This window comes from Pocillopora verrucosa, chromosome 3 (genome assembly GCF_036669915.1).
Source record: "Pocillopora verrucosa isolate sample1 chromosome 3, ASM3666991v2, whole genome shotgun sequence".
NCBI classification, from domain to species: Eukaryota; Metazoa; Cnidaria; class Anthozoa; order Scleractinia; family Pocilloporidae; genus Pocillopora; species Pocillopora verrucosa.
In genome coordinates, this window is record NC_089314.1 from 8,818,458 (window position 1) to 8,839,443 (window position 20,986).

General features: G+C 38.5%; 4 protein-coding genes across 8 annotated transcripts in view; 3 read left to right on the plus strand and 1 right to left on the minus strand.

Moving 5' to 3' along the window:
• LOC131786770 (uncharacterized) overlaps window positions 1–3,118 on the plus strand; it is a 9,001-nt gene extending 5,883 nt beyond the window's left edge. For all 5 annotated transcript variants that reach the window (XM_059103832.2, XM_066164299.1, XM_059103834.2 and 2 more), the window contains exons 6-7: window positions 943–1,052; window positions 1,716–3,118. In XM_059103832.2, the coding sequence (XP_058959815.2) occupies window positions 943–1,052; window positions 1,716–1,850 (245 nt within the window). In that variant the 3' untranslated portion in view covers window positions 1,851–3,118. The remainder of the gene's footprint in view (window positions 1–942; window positions 1,053–1,715) is intronic.
• Window positions 3,119–4,627: 1,509 nt separating this feature from the next.
• On the plus strand, window positions 4,628–8,219 carry LOC131786779 (uncharacterized). The gene is made up of 2 exons (XM_066164639.1): window positions 4,628–6,122; window positions 6,430–8,219. The coding sequence occupies exons 1-2, from the start codon at window positions 5,805–5,807 to the stop codon at window positions 7,147–7,149; spliced, it is 1,038 nt and encodes a 345-aa protein (XP_066020736.1). The 5' UTR covers window positions 4,628–5,804; the 3' UTR covers window positions 7,150–8,219.
• Window positions 8,220–13,278: 5,059 nt separating this feature from the next.
• LOC131786762 (uncharacterized) lies at window positions 13,279–16,423 on the plus strand. The gene is made up of 2 exons (XM_066164593.1): window positions 13,279–13,593; window positions 15,701–16,423. Exons 1-2 carry the CDS (start codon window positions 13,279–13,281, stop codon window positions 16,421–16,423), a joined length of 1,038 nt encoding a protein of 345 aa, XP_066020690.1.
• A 1,584-nt stretch (window positions 16,424–18,007) lies between these two features.
• Window positions 18,008–19,966, minus strand: LOC131786790 (uncharacterized). Its single transcript, XM_059103859.2, has 2 exons — window positions 19,875–19,966; window positions 18,008–18,727 (listed from the first exon to the last, which is right to left on the minus strand). Exons 1-2 carry the CDS (start codon window positions 19,911–19,913, stop codon window positions 18,008–18,010), a joined length of 759 nt encoding a protein of 252 aa, XP_058959842.2. The 5' UTR covers window positions 19,914–19,966.
• Window positions 19,967–20,986: the final 1,020 nt, after the last annotated feature.

Consider the following 20,986-nt stretch of genomic DNA (forward strand, 5'->3'; position numbering starts at 1 on the left):
TCAACATTATTCCCTTTTCCTTCCCCATTCCTCTCTCCTTCTCTCCCTCCTTCCTCTTTTTCATTCTCCTCTTCTCTACTTCTGCCCATCCTTTTCCTCCTCCTCTTTTTTTCTGCTTCACTCCTCAACTTCCTTCTACTCTGCTCCTTCTTCTATCCTCCTCCCCCAGTCCTCCCCCAGTTCCCCCCAGTCCTCCCCCAGTCCTCCCCCAAGTCCTCCCTATCACTTCCCTCCTCCTCTTGTTTTTCTCCCACTCTCCCTCTCCTTCTCCTCTTCTGCCACCTCTTTTTCCCCCCGTTTTTCCTCTCACTATCTCTTTTTGTGTTGTGCTCCCTATCGTTATCTCCCTTTTCTCTTCATCGTAATTTTTCATTTTCTTTCATTGTTTTACTCTTCCTCCTACTCTTTTTCCTTCTTTTATCTCATTCTCTTCTCTTCTTCTTATCTTGGTTTTCCTCTATACACTATTTCTTTTCCTACTCTTTTCCTCCTCTTTCCTTCTCTCCCCTCCTCCTTTCCACCGGTTTTCTCTATACTCCATCTTAACAAACTTTCCTCCCCCCCCCCCCTTCTATCTTCCCCCTTTTACTTTTACTTTATTTCTCTTTTTCCTCCTTTTAAATCTCGTCAGCTCTTCCTTCTCTTTCTCTTTTTTTCCACCTTCCTTTCTCCTCCTTCTTCCTCTCATCTCTCTCTTTATCTTAGATCTGTCTTCCCTTTTCGTTACCTTTTCTTCCACCTCTTATTACTCCCTTTTCCCCCCACACTCTATTTTACTGCTCCTTCATTTTCCTTCTTTATCGTTTTTATCTTCGTATTCACTTCTCCATTCACCTTCTCCTCTCTTATTCCTTTTCCTCTTTGTCGTCTTTCTCAATAAAACTACTCTCAAGCGTAAAATCCGTTACCTTTACATCTGATCGTTATTTTTCTTTCCTGCAGGTGTTGTGTTTGTGGTTTCAGCTGTTGCTATCTCCACTGTAGAATTTACATGTAACAATCGTGAAAGCGCCATCCGTTCACCACTATTAAGCGAACTTAGTATGCAGAAGGTAAATATTTTGAAAGTGCGTTTTTCTTTTTCCATTCTATGGGAAAATATAGTTGCTTAGTTTCTGAAGAAACTGTAGTGCTGCTGTGCAGTGGGGGTACAACAAGATAATTTGGTTTCACAACTGGGTTGATGATGTAAATTGGCCACCGTAAAGAGATTCTAAAACCGACGTTTTGAGCGTTAGCCCTTTGTCCGAGCGAGTGGCGAGGGGCTAACGTTCGAAACGTCAGCTGTAGACTATCTACGGTGGCCGATTTACATTATCGACTCAGTTGATAAAACTAGATTATCATGATAAAATATTCTGTGTTTTGTTGTTGCTGCAAATTTTTGACTACATATTTGGGAGCAAGTGGCCTTTAGTGCCTGTGGGAGGTCCACCATTTTTTGACATCATATCCAGATAAGTTCATATGACACGCGTCCTGCATACTGCCAGGATCAGTTATGTCGATAGCGTCATGTTTATTGATAGAATAAGAGAGGTGGTAAGTTTTGAGCTCGGTAAAGAAATAGAGAAAGTACCACGCTCGTGACAAGACGAAAAACATCTTTCTCTATTTCTTTTACCGAGCTCAAACCTTACCATCTCTCTTATCTTGTTTTGTGTTTTGTTTTTTGTTTTTTTTTTGTTTTTTTGTTTTTTTGTCATGAATTGGAGACTGTGGAAACGTCATATTTCCTGAACGTTCGTCAAATTGAAGACAGCATGACCTCTAGTTACCTTGAACAGCTGCGGTCAAACTCTGGTAAAAGCGATCCCTTCCCTCCCCTGGTGGAGATTTCAGACCATTAGCGCACATCAGCAACATCCACAACAAATTCATCCTCACAAAAACATGTTTGCAGTCAGTTCTTCTTAACTGCTTACTAAAAGGTTGCATTGACGGCAATGTACATCCGCACGTACTTTAATTTCTCTTCTACAATCTTCTCTGTTGCATCATAATCTGCGACTCACTTCATACGTAGAATGTCAGGGATCAAACAAAATATCTTAATTTAGTATATAAATAGTGCTTTTCACGCACGCTTATTGGCTAGTTCAGATGTGATTAGCAAGCACTGTTCACCTCCGAGCAACCGAAGACACTAATCCCGCGTCAAGAGTTCAATTTCGACCATTTTCGGTATACTGACCGAAATAAACTCGTGTTTGGTTCGTGTAAGTTACATGCTGGAATGATAATTTGCTTCAGTTTCGGTGAACGCAGTGGATATTGACCTCCACTTCGAGGAATATTTGTCAATTATTTATAAGAATATTTCCGTACTCTAAGGAGTTACGTCAAGACTTTTAGAGTCATTTAGGCCCTCTAAAGTGTCGTTTTATGGAATCAAAATAAAAAAAACTAAAGAAGTTATATTAAACCACGAAGGAACATGGATAGTTGACGAACGAAATTGGGATAGCCTACTACTCCAAGGGTTAATTTATTTTCTTAAGGTTAATATCGCTCACTGCTGGGAGTTTTTGCTTAGTTTTCGCATGCTAATAATTTTCCCGCTCACTTGACGAAGAAAGCTTGAGCCAGTAGTTTATTGACTGTTTGGTCGTGTTCTATTAACATTAACCATTCAACTGTATCTTAACAGAACCTTACCAGCTTTCTTTGAGCGGACTAGTCGATGCATAACAACACGGTATTTGGTTCTCGTCCAGTTGTGCTCTTCCCATTTTTGTAACTTTAGGCGATTGCCATAGTACACGACCTTACATTTGTTTTACGTTGGGCTCATGAATTGCAGTGTATTTTTTAACTACAGTGGTCTTAGGGCAATATTTTATTTTCACAAAGTGTATCAACTAAATCTAATTGAAATCGCAAAATATGCAAAAAAAAAGTTATTTTCCACTGAGAAGTGGAGCTACTTGTAGGATGTGTACTTTGTATCTTTTTCTTCCGTTTGTATGGTTGTCACTTAGACCAAATATTTAGATTGTAACGTAATTTATCTGACAAAAATACTAAATTTCAGGAAATTGAAGAAAAAAAAGACTTTCCTTCTGATACCTCAAGCCTAGCGTAAAAATTTATTGAAAATTTAATAAAAGATAAGGGAATAAAATTAATAAAATGCGACTATTTATTTCATACTTTTTCGATACTGATTGATGCGTTGGCGCGCTCCTCACTGGAGCCAGCGAAAGGTCTGGGCTGTAGTTTTGGTCGGGTCAATACAGCGTGTGATTTATTTAGCAGTGATATCGATGACGTGCTCTTCCGCCAGAAGAACAGACGGCAAAGAGATCACCTAAGACCTGTTCAAAGAAAGGGGACAGGTTATGTTGAAACTGCAGCATTGTTACGAGTTGTCGATGTAGAGCAGGGTTGTTCCTAGACAAAACTCAGGATCGTCGGTAACAGCAACAAACTGATTTATTTCCACGTAGTTGACTTCTTGTCTTTACAGCACTAAGCTTCTTCACAAATCTCTCTCTCTCTGTTTGATGAAACTATCGCTCTTATATACATAAAGTACAAGGATCTAGAAACTTCTCTAAAGAACTAAATTTAGTAGATTAACACGGTTTCTAAATTTGAATAATTACTTAAGAAATAGAACGTTCTAGAATGTTCTTATACCAGAAGGTCATGTCTGGATGACTTCGGGTTCTAGACTGTTCTATAGAATGTTCTGGGACTTAACTTGGACAATTTTTCGTAACAAGCATAAAGCTCATCGAGCTTCAACCACACTTCGTCAGGGTTCAGTTGTTACACTCGATCTCAGAACGACTTCACGAAATATCATTAAACCAATTCCTAGTGATCCGACCAGCCTTGCGTGCACGAAACATAAGATACCACTGGCCTCATGTCCATCGCAGAAGTCATTTGTTTTTAAAATTGCGATGCAAATCAGGCTTCGCAGCTTGTGCGCCCTTATGTTAAACCATAATATTTAGACTTGGTAATTGGTATCTGGCGAGCTCTTTGTACAAGATCAGGCGTCATAGACGCCTGATTTATTTCGTGTCAACGCGTATTCAAGAAGCCGGACGGACAGTTGAGTGCGGATACCTAAGATGCAGTTTCGAAAAGTAAATGAGCCCAAGGGAACTTTGCAAACCCCCCGAAAGGAAAATTACATTCTCGGTACAGAATGCACGTTGCTTAAGTTAAAACGATTCGGAACCGCGGGTGTCCCAGATAGTCTTTAGGATCACAATCACCTATTTGAGATACAAAAAAGTGCAGATGGACCAGTACGAGCAATGGGCAGAAACCCTCCAGAAGGTATTGTAAAAGAGGCCATGGAGTCCAATATTTCGTAGAGCATCCTGATATTAGCATCGATATAGTTATTAAAGGATGGATCATAACAGCAATTAGAAATCTCAAGATGGGAGATATCATGGACAGCAGTCGATTTAATGCAGAGCTTACAGTAGAGCTGTTACTCCCACTCTTCGTCAAGGTGTGAACTGATAATCAGAACACGGCCAATTCAAGTGACTAGACCAGGCGAAAATTGAATCTTTTTTTTATCTCAAAGCGTATGCACTAAAAGCAGTGGTTTTACAGAAGAAATTTGCAATGGACGTCGCCTGGTGTGTATTAAATTTCAAGTTCTTAAAGCAAAATTTGTGCAAAACTGCATACGTCTGTAGCGCAATGTGTTGATAGGGTGTTAAAGAGACTTTGCCAGCATATTCATAAGCACCTCGTAGATCATAAAGGCATATTTTAGTCAAATTAAACTTTCTCCCAACAATTTGTCAATCAGACAGGTGATGAAGACAAAGAAATCCATCAACTGGGGTAATTAATTCCGAATTTTCAGACCACGCAGAGTCGCAGCAATAAACAGTAAGAACTTGAATTCATGTACTTAGAAAAGTTATGTAGCATATATCGATGATTTTTTAAAACTGCAAACAGAAAACATTTTACCACATGAACTATGATTTTATTATGATCAACTGAAATTTTGAAATTTAATGACTTGGAATCAGCTGCCTATTGAAAGCCCTCTCTTGTAAGTGCAATTAGAATCGCACATCAGATATTTTGTCTATTTTTGCCAGTCTAAACCAGCTATTTCGCTTTTTTATTTATAGGGATAATAAAAATGATAAATAACTTCAAATTCTCGGCTGATTAACTTCTCTGTGTCCACAGAATACTCGTTTAAACCGCGTTATCTGCGAGTTTCATCTATTCTTTCAAACTAATGTCCTGTGGTGCCTGTGGCACAATTATGTATGAGCCACGATCCTTTTAAGCCAGTGCATAAAAACTGTGTTAGGCACCTTTTAAGATGATTCGTCCAACGTTTATGATATCTAGACCTAAAACGTCTTAAACTAAGTATGGATCAATATTTGACAACATCCAAAGCGCTACAAGCTTTTTTACCTATACTAAGTTAATAGTACAAATAGAAAGTTTTTTTTATTTTTCTATGTTTGCTTAAGAGAATGCCATCTTGCTGTGTGTTCTCTAGGTTTCTACTAACCATAGAGCAATGCTGTTGGTCGAATGTTTTTGTGATAGTTGACCAAAATTGGCCTGCTCTCCATCTCAATTAAAATGCGCTGACTTTTAAGAAATATTCCGATTATGCTTTTTAATTTGCAATTTATTTGCATGGTAAGTTGACGAATGAGAAATAATGAACTAGAACTGAAAATAGGCAGGTGTTTTTATGGCCCATAATAAAAACGTTCTTCTTCCGTTGTTCACCAAATGAATTACCATTTAAGATCAAGTCGTGTGTCATTCTATTCCTTTTTACTGGTAAGATGACCGACCAACTTTTACGTTTCACCTTTCTCCTGGCGCTCATTCAAGGGCCGATCACTTTGGCACTGCATCCATCGACAGAAAATAACCACATATTGGTAGGCTATGCCTTCAAACAGTTCTTTTCCAGAGACTGGTTAAACTGTATTCAAGCCTGCCATGATGAGTCAAGGTGCATCTCATACAATTATGAGAGATCAGCGAGCGCCGATGGTTTGTGTGAGTTAAACCATTGTGGAGTTGAAGAATTGAGCTACAGAGATCGGCTTCTTATTTACTCCACGGGGTTCGTATACCAGCAAATAAGGAGACGAAAGGTTGGTTTTTTATCGTAAAATAGAAAAGATTGGGTCAACATCTGGGTTTGTGCTGGGAAACGTCGTGACAGATGCCTATTATTCTTAATATACGACAAATGAGGCGACTAAATGTTTGCGTGTGCGAATAAAAGGAAACAAAATTCGTTCCCCAGCACATCGTGAAATTACATTTACTTTGAAGAAAAAATAAAGCTGAAATAATTATGCGAATGTCGTATCTTAAAAATTGTATACAGTAATTTAATTCCCACCAAGAGAAAATGTACTCCTCTATGATTTCATTTTAAACCCTTATTTTCTCCAGCATCACAAGAGCTGCAAGGAAATCCAAGAACAGATTCCAGCGGCCACCAGTGGTGTGTACGAAATCTATCCTCTGACCGATGCTGATCCTATTAAGGTATACTGTGAACGGGACGTTGCTGGAGGTGGCTTCACTTTCCTTCCTCAAAGCCTTACTTTGAAGTCAGATGCTCAGCAGATCGTCGATTCCCTCTTCAAAGACAAGAAAAACGTTTTGCTGAAGTTGAAGAAAAACGTCGATGACAGTGAGTGGTACACTTTGATTCAGCCCCACCCGAATTACGTTGACATCAATTTTGGCGTCTTAGTGAACAACTTCTTTGGTTACACCGAACCAAAAAACGCCTTCATGCAGAAATACGTATTCCTTGGCATCCTCCCTAAATCAAAGGCAAATAAGAAAACAACCCAGGGTTTCAGATCTAATGGCATCATAGTACAGTTTGGGAACTGCGATGCCAATCCCAACAGCTTCTTTGCACTTTTTCCGAACCATCATCACCAATTACCATCTGATTATTCCGAGAAGTCAGGATTTGAAAACAGCGGAATCGCAGTAAACTGGCGTTCCCATGCCAAAGCTGTGACTAATGGTAGTCTGAAAATGCCAAATGAGTTCTTTTTCCTAACAGAACTGCATTTCGGTGGTTGTGGGTGCTACACCTCAAGCGACCGGTGGAAGAAGTTTGGTTATAACGCCACTGCCATCGGAATTCGTTAGACTTACATTTACTATCCTTTACCATATTGATCATCGAAGAACCCATAAAGTGTACCTCAAGATATAAATTTACTCGGAGAATTTAATTCGCACGGGCAGGCTAATCGGCACTCCCACAGAAGTTCTAGGCTAGGAAAATCAATAGAATTTCAATCTGTGGCATGATTCAATGTAAATGTTCAATATGGCTCAGCAAATCAACGCTTTATTGATTGTCCCTCCTGTGTATGATGCATTCACTTTGTAAAACTTTCGGACGTGTAATAATCTGAATACATTACATTGCTTTCCGCTGAAAACCAGACGTTTAGTCTGACTATATGTCTTTCAGCCCTCTGGACATCTTGTTAAAACTGTCAGTGACAATATTAGGAGACGCTATTTGATCCCCGTTATCAGCTGCAATTATTGGCAGAATAGTCCTTGTCTGCAAGTCTCACGAGTAGGAGTTTTCAACTCAAGTTTTAGGTATTGAATTGTTGAGTGTACAAGCTCGCACTCATTACTGAGTGGTAGTCATTAGTTTCTTCCTCCGTTTTACTCTATAAACCTCTTAGACGTTTTCTCCTTGAATGCTTGATTTTACCTCGCGATGAAGATTACTTTGAGCTAATTTTTGCAAAAGTGCAAGTCATTTGTATCCTCCTTCCTGCGGAAAGCTAAAAATAGAAGATCTTTTATCTTACATTTCGACATGTACAGGTTTTATTAATAATAATAATAATAATAATAATAATGATAAAGTAGTTAAAGTAAAATAACAATGAAGAAAAACTCAAGACTGTCCGAAAATTTGATATAATTCAGTTTTGATTACACATTTGTATTGAATCTCAAGCACCAAGATGGACTGATTAAATCAAGAGCAAACAAGAGTCCAGCAGTTGGGTCTATGATTGCAGGTAAGCTCGCCGCGTTTCTTCAAACTTTGAACTGTATTCAATTATGACATCTCTGCGACGATTCCATTCAAGTCATACTCTAAACATAACGTGGGGCTTTGAAATCGGAAAAATTTGTGATTGGAATTTGAAATTATATGTGTTAAAAGGAAATTGCGGAAAATAGTTTGTAAATACATAAAACACATAGATAAGTGACCCACCCTTGCAGCAAAGCAGAGCGATACATGTACACTTTTGCGTCAAAAGATCGTTGCCAGACTTCCAAACCCAAATTCTTTTAAAAATAAGAATTATGATACCTTTTTCTTTTTCCTTGGAATGAGTGCCTGGGCACTTATTTAAAATTGCAGTTGAGATAGAATGGGGGGATGAGTGGAATGAGTGCCTGGGCACTTATTTAAAATTGCAGCTGAGATAGAATGGGGGGATGGGGAGGTGGGGGGGGGGGAGGGGTAGAGAAGAGAGAAAGCGAGGAGAGGGGTGTTTATTCGTGTGAGGGCGCTTATTAAAGCGTGGGTGCATATCTGAGTAAAGGCTCACCTCTTTGTGTCCTGAGCTAACCTTTCGAGTGTAGTCCAGGCGTGTCTCCTAGAGATACTCAGCCTGTACATCTTGTCACCACGATGCCGCACACATTTTTCTTTTTGACAGAACTTCACTTTGGAGGCTGTGGTTGCTATACTTCTAGTGACCGCTGATCCAAATATGGCTTTAATGCTACTGCCATTGGAATCCGCTAAGCATGTATTTGTCAACAACTGATAGCTATAACCATTTTGGTTATTAGAGCAGTTAGAACAGGAGAGGTATTTTTTAGCAAAGTCTATTTTCCCTTCCTCACTAGTAGAGAAATTATTCATTCTTTCGTTTTCTCGCTCTTTTTTGCCGTACATGGCCAAAGATAGCCATTATGCGATGTAAGTAATAACCGCGCCATATTTCGCGATTTCGTAATTGAACAAAATTAATTTGAAGTCGCATAAATAGGTCGAAATAATAGGTCTGAGTTTCGAGACACTCAGGAGTCTAAGTGGCGAGACGGAATCGTATTTAAGGAGCCACTTCTATAATCGTATCGTAAGTCAATAAAAGCCTGGTCTGAGCTAAACTTTGAAAGCAGAAGACCTTAAAATCGCTTGCAGGCTCGTCAACACTTTTAATTAAACTGAAGACGTAACTCGAAGTTCAGCTCGAATTCAAAGCCGAACTCGAACTAGAATCCAGACAAGCATTCCTCGCTTCCAGAAGTTTCGGGGCAACAGAATACTCCATCTCATTTAACAGTTCATGAGAATATACCACTTGCAGATTTGTCTCTAGGAGATGACTTATAAAACTTCTTAACCTCCGACGAAGGAGGACAGGGAAATAGTTCATAGTGTTTTAATACGGCTACCTGGGTATTGAAAGTTGAGTGTGTAAATGTGCGTTTCGGCTAAACAAAATGTTAAAGTAGTGAAGTCAATAATTTTTGAGTAAGTTTTGTAACCAATGACTCGTTTCAGCGAGGTTTAGTGTAATTCTCCGTGGCTTTGATATGCATCATTTTTTCATCGTGAAGCAAAGAAATGATAACAATGAATGAAAACAAACGCTTAAATTAAAATTACTTAAGTGTCATGGTTTATCCAAAGGGCTAACTGCTGAAAGGTGAATATCTCTTACTTCTGAAAAATTGTATCAAATAGGAATTCTTTTTTAGTTCACTGTTAACACATTTTTCGTAGACGTTCCTCGTTTTTGTGAATCATGATTGCTCCTTTTCTTCAAATCCAAAGGAGTTGCCTTTTGAGTGATTAAAATGCATTTGATGCCAAAGGAGGAAAGTCACGTGATTCATCTTTTTACTCTCTTACCGATTCTTGATACGAAAGAAAAAAGAAAGAAAAAAAGATAGAGAAAAGGTTAGAGCTTTTGAAATACTGGCTGATTTTATTGGCGAATGGAACTATTTTGGCCGTTTTTTACCTTTATGAAAGGGAGTCTGGCGAAGGGTAAGAAGGAGGCGAATGAATAGTTATCAATTCCACCCCAAGATGATTTTACTAAAAGTAAGAGGTCTGTTGAGATCAATAGTTTCCTTAATATTTCCTTTTGATACACTGAGGACATAAACTTGCCAAAAAACCCTCTGAATGCGATTTATGATTGGAAATGAAAATATTTTTGTGCGTCTTCCAACGACTTTCTCCCAATTGCTTGGTTACGTTGATCCAGAATTTGCTCAATAATCGACAACATACGTACCTCAATAGAGCGCTCCTCCACAAAGTTTAATTAACATATTATGTTGTGCGTGATATGATGTGAATCTCGTTCAATTCCCTATTGTCTAAAGATTATACAAAAAGCCTTGAATTTAGCAAAGACTCGTCAATTTGGAAATTTCATCAGTAAACAAATGCATGGTATAATGAAATGCTTGCTAAACATGCAAAAGTGAAATACTCATTGATAAGTTGAGCAAAACCTACCCTAATAAAGCTACGGACGTTCGGAACTCCAACAGAAATAATTCGAGGAGGAGATTTTGAAAGATGCAACATGGGCCTGATGATTTTGAGGTCTTGATCTACACAGCCATCAGTATGAAAGCCTTCTTGATATGTTAGCGGCTCTGTCACGAACTTAACATCGGTTAGAAAGTCTATCAGGACCGACTGGTGGCAGCAGGTAGTTAGTCAATAAACCAACTGCTAAAAGATAATTATCCACATTAGAACGCCACATCTTGTAGTGGGGAGTGCACAGTCCTACTTGTTTTTTCAGGAGGCGCTTTTGAGAAACAGCTGTTGTAAAGCCAATCTTGTAAGGACATATTTAGTAGTATTTTTTGCCCCAATCCCAATTTGAAAGAGACGTACGTTTTACTGAGTAAAGATGAAGAAGATGAAAGATCTTTCTTTATTTTCATTGCACTAAGGGTAATGTGATCTAATGTACAATTCATTTGATTTTTAAATATATGGATGATTTATTAGGATTAAGAACAGACCTTACACCTGGTACTGGTTTAAAAGTTCAGAACTTAAGCAAAAGAGGAAGTTACTAGGAGTTGGACTATTTCGGTTAGGCATAAGCGCAAACAAGCTGTTGAAATTTCCGTCGCAGTTTTTAAAATGGATTAGGCCGCCGTTGGATGTGAAACCCTAGGTTGTTCTCTTGCTTGCCACTGATAACAGAGGTGGAAGCCCTATCGCTCACTAGCTACGGGCGGGAAAAATTAAATTAAAAAGGCACTGCGGAGTGCATGTGAATACAATCCTGGATGCTTCCCTTGCCAAAATGATCAAAACACTTCACCTGCAGGTATCGTTTCTGCGTGATACAGTACAAAGTTTCTATTCACATTACTTACTGCATTATATTCAGTCGAAGCCTTGTCTTTTTCATAAAAAAAGGAAAGATTACCTTGTTTTCTTTTGAATCTTTCCGTGTTAAGTTACTCTGGTTCGCAAAGGCTACACCGCTGTGAATTTATTTATTTACTGTTCCGAAGTAGATTTTCGCTCAGAGAACCCTTGACAAATAGTCATTAACGGATGTACCTTGCGGTATTTTTGATGCTTCTCCTGATGATCTGATGTCAACACTCGAGTTTTCTTAAAAGTTATTTGTTAAAGGCTGTGATTCAACATATTTTACGTGTCCACAATAAAGGAACTAAGGTAAATCGTTCCTTGTCATTCCTTTTTTTTTTTTTTTTTGGAATTAAAATGGTATATTTCCAGAAAAAATGAAATTTGCAAATTTGTGTCGAATTATCTTGCATCAAGATGGCACCGAGATTACCGAAAAGAAATAAAAGGGTCGAGGTGAATGTTTCCGTTTGCAGCCTTAGGGACATACATGTGAAAAATCCAAAACAAACATTGTAGTCGAACACAAATGGAATTTGACAACATTTTCCATATGCGGCTCTCTATGAAAGATTTTGTTACGTTAGGATAAAATGTATTAGACATTAAAAAAACATACTTACCTCCAGTGAGTTGAATTACGATCAGAAAATAATGCGACAGTTAAATTAATTTTAAATCCTTTTTGACAAGGATGATAACTTTTTTGTTCGACTGATTAAGGCAACCCTAGTAAAGTTAATGACGTTATGGAACTTCTATCAATTGAAATTATGTGACTAATTAATTCTGAAAGCATCCTCTCAGTCGCTGGAAAGTCAATAATCTCACTTTAAAAGCAATGAGCCGTATAAGAACTCGGTGCAAAATGGCTTGTTGTCGGTAAAGAGCCCTTATCCTACTTGTTCTTACAGAAAGTCCATTTAAAAACAGCTGTTCTTAAGCAATACGCTTTTAGGTACAAGTTTAATTTGGGTTGACGAGGCTTTTGCACCGTGGAAATTTTCCATTTGCACTTGCTTCCTGTCGGCGAGAAAGTTTTGATGTTGATCAATATATCTAAGACAATTTTACGGATCTTAATTCTTAATGTCGTGAGAGAAAAATGTCGAGGAAAAAAAAAGAAACAAGAAACAGAAGATAGTAATGATCAATAAAAGAATGAATCTCATGGAAATAAAATAATAATAATAAAAATGATAGACCTGTCGAAATAAACCAATATATATCTAACAAAACTGCCTACAGGTCTTGCGAATTGAACAATGAGTGCCTGAAGGGGGCTTTTCGACTTAACCTTTAGAAACACACCCAGGTCGTGATATTTCCCGGGAGCTGTTTAGCTGGATATAAAAGAGGGAGGGTAAATACTCATCCACCCTCTTCTACTCCTTACCAGAATAGAGAAAGCTGAATATGTCTTGAATTTCTACCTTTTTAACTTAAAATGCAAACAGATTGTGTTTCGCTTATTTTTTAATTAAATCTTCTGTGCAACGTTACCCACAATTCCTTTAAGAAATGACTCAAAATCAGCTGCATGTTGTGAATACTGTGTAGTAGTTTGAATTAGAATAAAGTACTTTCCTCTGCATCCACACATCTACACTTAAGTAAACTTTGTTGAAAGCGACCTTCAACTGTGATTCCTTACTGAAGTCCATTAATGACCATTTCCATTAAGATAACTCGGTTTTTAGCACTTTATAGACAATACTTTTCAATGTGCACTTAATTTTGTTTGTAGTTTAAAGAATGAGATGTTTGATGCCCATAGTACTGGAAAACGTCATCTTTGGGTTGTTTTCCAAACTAACCTTTGATATCATGTTGTCTTTCATTCTAGTACTTTTTCACCTTTTGAGATGACCAAGAAACCTTTGCGTTTGTCTTTTCTTTTTGCACTGATTCAAGAGATTATAGTGGCGCTGTATCCATTAACAGAAAACAACACTGTCTTGGTAGGCTATGCCTTTCAACAATTCTGCGCTAGAGACTGGTTTAACTGTGTTCAGGCCTGCCATGATGAGCCAGGATGTATCTCTTACAACTATGAGATATCAGCGAGCGCTAATGGTTTGTGTGAGTTAAACCATTGTGGAGTTGAAGAATTAAGCTACAGAAATCGGCTACTTATCTACTCCTTTGGATTTGTGTATCAGAAAATAAGGAAAGGAAAGGTTAGTTTTACTCTTGGGTTGGATTCTGAAGGTTTGTGTTGTGAGAGATAACTTTTATTCTTAAATGAAAAACTGCAAAGCTTGAGATCAATGGCACAATGTATACTCTCTACTAAAGATTGGGAAAATGAGGCAACTAGCTTTTTGCTTTTATGGATAGAGCGAAAAAAAGGCAACAGCTGCTCATCTTATTGAAAATTGCATAGCTTGCCTCTCGTACCTGTCATCGAGTTTCCCGAGAAAACGTTAGGTATGATTTATAAGAAGTAAAGAATCGTATTTGATGAATAAGACTTTTTCATTCGTCCACTGATGTCTGTCCAAGGCATTTGCCTTTCGCTTTGCGTTAAGTGAAAGAGAGCGATAATTTTTATCTTCCATTGGAAATTGATTTTGAGGAATAACTCACCGCTCACACAATTAAATATGTATTTCAATATTGGCAATTTCCCTTCAATGGCGACCAAGGTATCCAAACGAGGAATTTTATATTTGGGGCTGAAGAACAGAGCTACAGAGATCATCTATGAAGCTACTGTAAGGGTTTAGGATATTTGCAAATTGTGCAGGGAAAAATAAATTTTCCTTGTAAAAAGAAAAAATGGGCGAGAGATCAGGCCAAGTTTTGTGTGAATGCAGCACTAGTAGCGATATCTTAAATAGGAAAATTGAACTGTTTGCTTCATGTACCGTTTCTTGATCCCAAGATCAAAAGAAACATATCAAACTCTTTCCGCAGTGCGACGAACATTTGTTTTTCTCGATTCCAGGTGTACGCAACCATTGACCCCACGTAATGCGCATGCTCTCCGTGACGAATTTTCAAAATGGCGGACAGGCCAAAGAGGGAAATAAAAAAAACAAAGCGATTTTGCAATGAATACTCAATATACATCCCTCATTAGAAAGGCGAATACACGGAAGAAAGATACAAACTATATGATATTGAGATCGATATGATATTAAATCGACACCGAGGGCCCGTTTCCAACTTGCTAAGAAGTGCATTTAATTGCCTTCCGCCACGATTACTAGCTTTCTTGACAGCTTTCTGAAGACAGAACACTTTCTTTCCGAAGACTTCTGATATGCGGCTATTGATTATTACACCTCGTATACCAGATTGCTCAAAAAATTTATTTACGATTGTTGAAAGGACTGGTTCTTCGTCTCCGTCTTTACATTGCTTTGCAATAGTATAGATTAGTAAGCTGAAACGAAAAATTAATCAGGGAAGTTTACGAAAAATCCAGCAAACAAGCTTAAAAAAGGCATTTATTTAGACTTCATACTTCCACGAACTTCACAAATCTTACTTGTTTATCTTGTAAGTAAACGATGGCAGATTAATTCCCGAAGCGCTTTCTGAGTTTCCCGATCCCTCTCCTACTGCTTTCACGTTACAAAACAGGAAAAAATCGAAAGGAGGAAGATACAGCTGTTCTGAAACGCCATTCGACGAGGGTAAATCTGCTTTTTGTTCGACACTTTACATATCAAAACAAAGGAAATTTGTTACTCTTTCTGCTTCTGGCGGTACATTTTTAATTTGCGCCTGCGTAAAAGAGATATCGCCCGAGACCCTGCGCTTGGTCGTATTTTGATCAAAAACGCCTTGTTAATTTCACGCAACCGCTCGGAGAAAATGTAAAAATGACGAGGGAAAAACTTTACCTTCAAGTTAGAAAATTAGCGAAATAGAAAGCCACAATATTGTAGTTTAATATTTCAGAGGTACATTGAGTGCTTTTTCCGTAGAGAATCCGCACGATGGTAAAACATTCGAAAATTACAGTCGATTTGAGTGGGGTGTTGAAGTGGGCGTGGTCACTACATTCATGTTAAGACTATTTGTACCCCATGAGTTTGATATGTAATGAGACGTCCCATTATTTCATCTTTGTTAAGTATAAAAAATTAGTGTAACCCGAATGGCTGTACACATTTGCGTGACTCTGTCATTTGGCAGCTTTTTCTTTTGCTTTCGTCGGCTTAAAAAGAGCGATTTATGCTTTGTTTGCCATTCGAGGAATCATTTCACTTGAGATCTTATTTGTCCCTTACATTTTCTTTTCTTTTTTTTTCTTCATTTACATATTTTGTTTAGCAATGTCTTCTCAAGAGCTGTCGAGAAATTCAACAAAAAGACCCTAAGGCGAAAAGTGGCGCACGTACAATTCAGCCTCTACCAAATGCTAAACCCACCAAAGTATACTGTGAATTCGACATTGCAGGGGGTGGCTTCACTTTCCTTCCTCATAGCCTCACTTTTAGATCAGATGCTCAGAAGATTGTCGACTCCCTCTTCAAAGACAAAAGAAACGTTTTGCTAAAGTTGAAGACCAGAGTAAATGGCAGCGAGTCGTACACTTGGATTCAGCCCCATCCAAATTTCATCAAAAAAGATTTTGGTGTTCTGGTCAACAACTTTTCTGGGTACACTACACCACTGAACCGTGACATGGGGAAATACATCTTTCTTCGCATCCTTCCTAAATCAATTGCAAAGAAGAGTTACGAGATGCAGCGTTTCAAATCCAACGGAAAAATTATCCAATTTGAAAACTGCGGCTGGAATCCTGACAGCTTATTTGCGTTTCTGCTAAACCCAAATGGTCGAACATGCAAGAGCTACGCTTCGAATTTAAAATGTAAAGAAAAAGATGTTGCCGCACAGTGGCGATCTACGGCAAAACCCGTTACGTTTCCCGAACTCAAAATGCCGCAAGAATTTTTCTTTTTGACGGAGCTTCATTTTGGAGGCGGTGGTTGTTATATTTCTAATGACCGCTATTTCAGATTTAACGCTACAGCCATTGGAATCCGCTAAACATTTGTCAGTTGATAGATAATGATTTTGGCCTTTTTTTTTTTTCAGGAAACGCATTTTGACTAGGTGGGGTATTTCTCCACTCCAGGGAAGTGTAAATTATTCTTTCTTGAGACGATAAAACTAAAAAATCATAGTGACGCGGTATCATCATTCACTGCCTTCCATGGTGTGTCTGCTGAATAATTTCGCAAATAAATTTGTGTCAATTGGCCAAAGAAAGAAGAAACGTCAGCACATCCCGTAAGAATGGTTTCAAAGGCTAACCCCATAACACACCCTTTTATGACGAACCTTTGAAAACGCTGAGAGAAGTTTTAAGGCGTTACTAACGGTTCAGTCTTATCTAAATAATGCTGACTAGCAAAGTCACATCTGCTGTCCTTCTTACCCTCGTTCCTTCCATCCTTCCTTTTTTAGTTCATTCATGACTTTGATCGATCATTCAGTCATTCATTCATGTACTTCTCACGCATTCATTCCTGTATAATTTCATTCACATCTTTCAATTCGTACATGAGAAGAAATCTGAAAGTAACACGGACAGACACAGTAACAAACGAGTTCCCATGGGAAATATCTGGTAAGGCACCCATTCAGATACAAATCGGTCGAAGGAAGTTAAGATGGACTGGCCAAGCCGTGAAGGAACATCCAGGTATTGATACGAGGAAAGCCTTGAATTGGAATCCCCTGGACAAACAGAAAAGAGCCCCCCCCCCCCCTCAAAATAACCTGGTGACAAGATGTACAGGTTGAGTATCTCTTGGGGACACGCCTGGACTACACTCGAAAGGTTAGCCCAGGACACAAAGAGGTGAAGAAGGGAAATCGTTGATGGCCTTTGCTCGGATAAGCACCGACGCTTTAATAAGCGCCCTCACACCAATAAGCATCCCTCTCCTACCTTTCTCTCCATTTTTAGCTTTTCGCAGGAAGAAGGCTACAAATAACTTGCACTTTTGCAAAAATTAGCTCAAAGTAATCTTCATCGCGAGGTAAAGTCAAACATTCAAAGAGGAAATGTCCAAGACAGGTTTACAAAGTAAAATAGAGGACGAAACCAATGGCTACTACACAGCAATGAGTGCACTACCAATTCAATACCTAAACTGACTTGAGTTAAAAACTCTTACTCGTGAAACTTGTAGACAAGGACTATTCTGCTAATAATTGCAGCTGATAATGGGGATCAAATAGCGTCTCCTAATATCGAACTGACAGTTTTCACAAGATGTCCAGAGGACTGAAAGACATATAGTTAGACTAGACGTCTGGTTTTCAGCAAAAAGCACTGCAATGTATTCAGATTACTACACGTCCGAAAGTTTTACAAGGTTAATGCATCATACACAGGAGGGACAACCAATAAAGCGTTGATTTGCTGAGCCATATTGAACATTTACATTGAATCTTGCCACAGATTGAAATTCTATTGATTTTCCTACCCTAAAACTTCTGTGGGAGTGCCCATTAGCCTGCCCGTGCGAAATAAATTCTCTGAGTAAATTAATATCTTGCATTTGAGGTACGCTTTATGGTTTTCTTCGATGATCATTATGGTAAAGTATAGTAAATGTAAGTCTAACGAATTCCGATGGCAGTGGCGTTATAACCAAACTTCTTCCAACGGTCGCTTGAGGTGTAGCACCCACAACCACCAAAATGCATTTCTGTTAGGAAAAAGAACTCATTTAGCATTTTCAGACTACCATTAGTCACAGCTTTGGCATGGGAACGCCAGTTTACTGCGATTCCGCTGTTTTCAAATCCTGACTTCTCGGCATAATCAGATGGTAATTGGTCATGATGGTTCGGAAAAAGTGCAAAGAAGCTGTTGGGATTGGCATCGCAGTTCCCAAACTGTACTATGATGCCATTAGATCTGAAACCCTGGGTTGTTTTCTTATTTGCCATTGATTTAGGGACGATGCCAATGAATATGTATTTCTGCATGAAGGCGTTTTTTGGTTCGGTGTAACCAAAGAAGTTGTTCACTAAGACGCCAAAATTGATGTCAACGTAATTCGGGTGGGGCTGAATCAAAGTGTACCACTCACTGTCATCGACGTTTTTCTTCAACTTCAGCAAAACGTTTTTCTTGTCTTTGAAGAGGGAATCGACGATCTGCTGAGCATCTGATTTCAAAGTAAGACTTTGAGGAAGGAAAGTGAAGCCACCTCCAGCAATGTCCCGTTCACAGTATACCTTAATAGGATCAGCATCGGTCAGAGGATAGATTTCGTACACACCACTGATGGCCGCCGGAATCTGTTCTTGGATTTCCTTGCAGCTCTTGTGATGCTGGAGAAAATAAGGGTTTAAAATGAAACCATAGTGGAGTCCATTTTCTCTTGGTGGGAATTAAATTACTGTATACAATTTTTAAGATACAACATTCGCATAATTATTTCAGCTTTATTTTTTCTTCAAAGTAAATGTAATTTCACGATTTGCTGGGGAACGAAAAAGAAAAGCTCTGGTTTGTTTAACTCCCCTGGTCCACAAAGTAACATTACCATCTTAATATTTTGATGAAAATTTTTTTAATTAATAAGCAAAACTGTAAAATAGGTATTATTATTTTAGTTTAATTTTTATTGATATAGGTGAATAAAGCGATGTCTTGTCTCGTAAGAATCATACAATATTGGTAAGACCAAACTTTTTAAAAGCAATTTTAGTGCTCTGTTGAATCTTAGCATCGTTGTATCGATCATTATCGCTCACGCGTGAAGAGTTATTCCCTTGAAAATCATTTAAAAAAATCCATTCAAGGAAGTCACAACTACTCCTCATGGATCAAAATTGTCAGTTAATTTAAATCTTTGGGAGGTAAAAGTAAATTGCGCTTCCGTTATATTTTGACACTCTACATAATTTATGAAGCTTGTCTGACGCTTGCAACCTTTTTTTAAAAAGGATTAAAAAAGGCAAATTTAGAGAGACTTTTCAGTAACATAACACCTTTTACAAGAAAATTTTCAAAGTTTACTTGGTCGCTCGCAGAAACCCCTGTTTCTCAGTATTTTTTATTGCTGTCTCTTTGCTGTCTTTTAACTCTAGAAAAAGATAAGGCAACAGGCACACTCCCGAAAGAGGAAAAAAAAACGGAACGAACGGGTAAATAATAAAAGAAATGAACGAATAAAGCCAATAATCTAGAGGTTTTGACAATTTATGACACATTTTCAACATCCATCATTCCCGTTTCCCGACGGCTAACTTTCAAGCATGGTCTAAAGTCTTCGCATAAGAAAGAACGCACTTGCATAGCTGGCAAGGTATAATTATCCCTAACGAATTTTATTCCCTATAAATTCTGTTGATAGAAACGGGTATTCCGACAGTACAGATGATATGAATAAAGAGAAAAGTACCTCGAGCAATGTACTCCAAGGTTTTTTCAAAGATTGGTCAAAATTGCTTATAAGAGTTGATCTGTACAAACCTCAAGATTCAGAAGCTGAGCGAAGATAAATCCACTCATAGAAACAAAGGAAGAAGAATCTATATTAGCACTCTCCAATCCTTTATTGTTTAACTCGCAAATCCGATTTCCATCCTCCTCCCCGTAGTTTATGGAGCGGCACCGTGGAGTTCTTCTCAGACAGAGTTGTGCGCACGATAAGACACTAGACGCCTTCAGACGATCAGTGACATGGCCGTCAAGATAACGATCTTTCACAGTCTTAAGGAAGGATGAGTGGCCGTGAATAGCTGTCATTAAAGACGACATAGAAGCAGTAACGGCCAGTGTTATCAAAGCAGCTTTCATGGTTGTACCTACACCACGTAAGAACAATACAAAACATTGATGATCATGAACATATGAGTCAGCTTCGTGAAACTTTACCTACTTCCATTGGGCCAGTATGATAGACTTGATTTAGAAGAAACAATGCAGTAGTCCTAACAGCAGTTCTATAATTTTACTTTTCTTTAACCTACCGCGCGCCATATAGATCATTTTCAGTCACGTGATCTCAGTTTAATTGGCCGCCATATTGGTACACATCACTTGCCTGTAAACATATGACCCACAAGTTGTGTTTACGATAAAAAAAATGGTTTTACGCGCGAATTTTGGTTGTGGGACCCGAAGTGGTCGTGATAAAGGAATAAGTATGGCAAAAATACCTTCAATTATTACTAATCGAGGAGAAGAAGTACGGAAACTTTCCACGGCCGGGTCACGGTCTACGGTAAACATTTTATCTCCGGAAAAGCAGCTAAACTATAGGATCGTTATGATCCAGATTGGGTTCCGACCCAAAATCTAGGTCATCAGAAATGTAGTTCTGTCGAAAAGCTTCAATCCGATCTTGAAGTTCCCACCAAGTGAGACGAGAGAGCCAGAGGTCGTGAGCTGAAACGTGTTGCAGGAGAACGTGAAAGGAAGCCACGGGAAGAAATCGAGTTCAAAAAACAAATACTTGATGAACCAGGAGAAAAAAGTTATCGACATTTCCGCCGATGTCGAATCAGCAGTGGGTACCAAGCTCAGCAATACAGGCCTTTGTTTTGCATTTGCTGAGGTCAAAATAAAAGTTTTCCATTTCC

Coding starts and splice junctions, on each gene's coding strand:
- LOC131786762 (XM_066164593.1), top strand. CDS start 13,279: ATGACCAAGAAACCTTTGCGTTTGTCTTTTCTTTTTGCACTGATTCAA. Junction 13,594..15,700: donor AGAAAATAAGGAAAGGAAAG/GTTAGTTTTACT, acceptor TATTTTGTTTAG/CAATGTCTTCTCAAGAGCTG.
- LOC131786790 (XM_059103859.2), bottom strand. CDS start 19,913: ATGAGTGGATTTATCTTCGCTCAGCTTCTGAATCTTGAG. Junction 18,728..19,874: donor CTCAGCTTCTGAATCTTGAG/GTTTGTACAGAT, acceptor TATTTTCTCCAG/CATCACAAGAGCTGCAAGGA.
- LOC131786779 (XM_066164639.1), top strand. CDS start 5,805: ATGACCGACCAACTTTTACGTTTCACCTTTCTCCTGGCGCTCATTCAA. Junction 6,123..6,429: donor AGCAAATAAGGAGACGAAAG/GTTGGTTTTTTA, acceptor TATTTTCTCCAG/CATCACAAGAGCTGCAAGGA.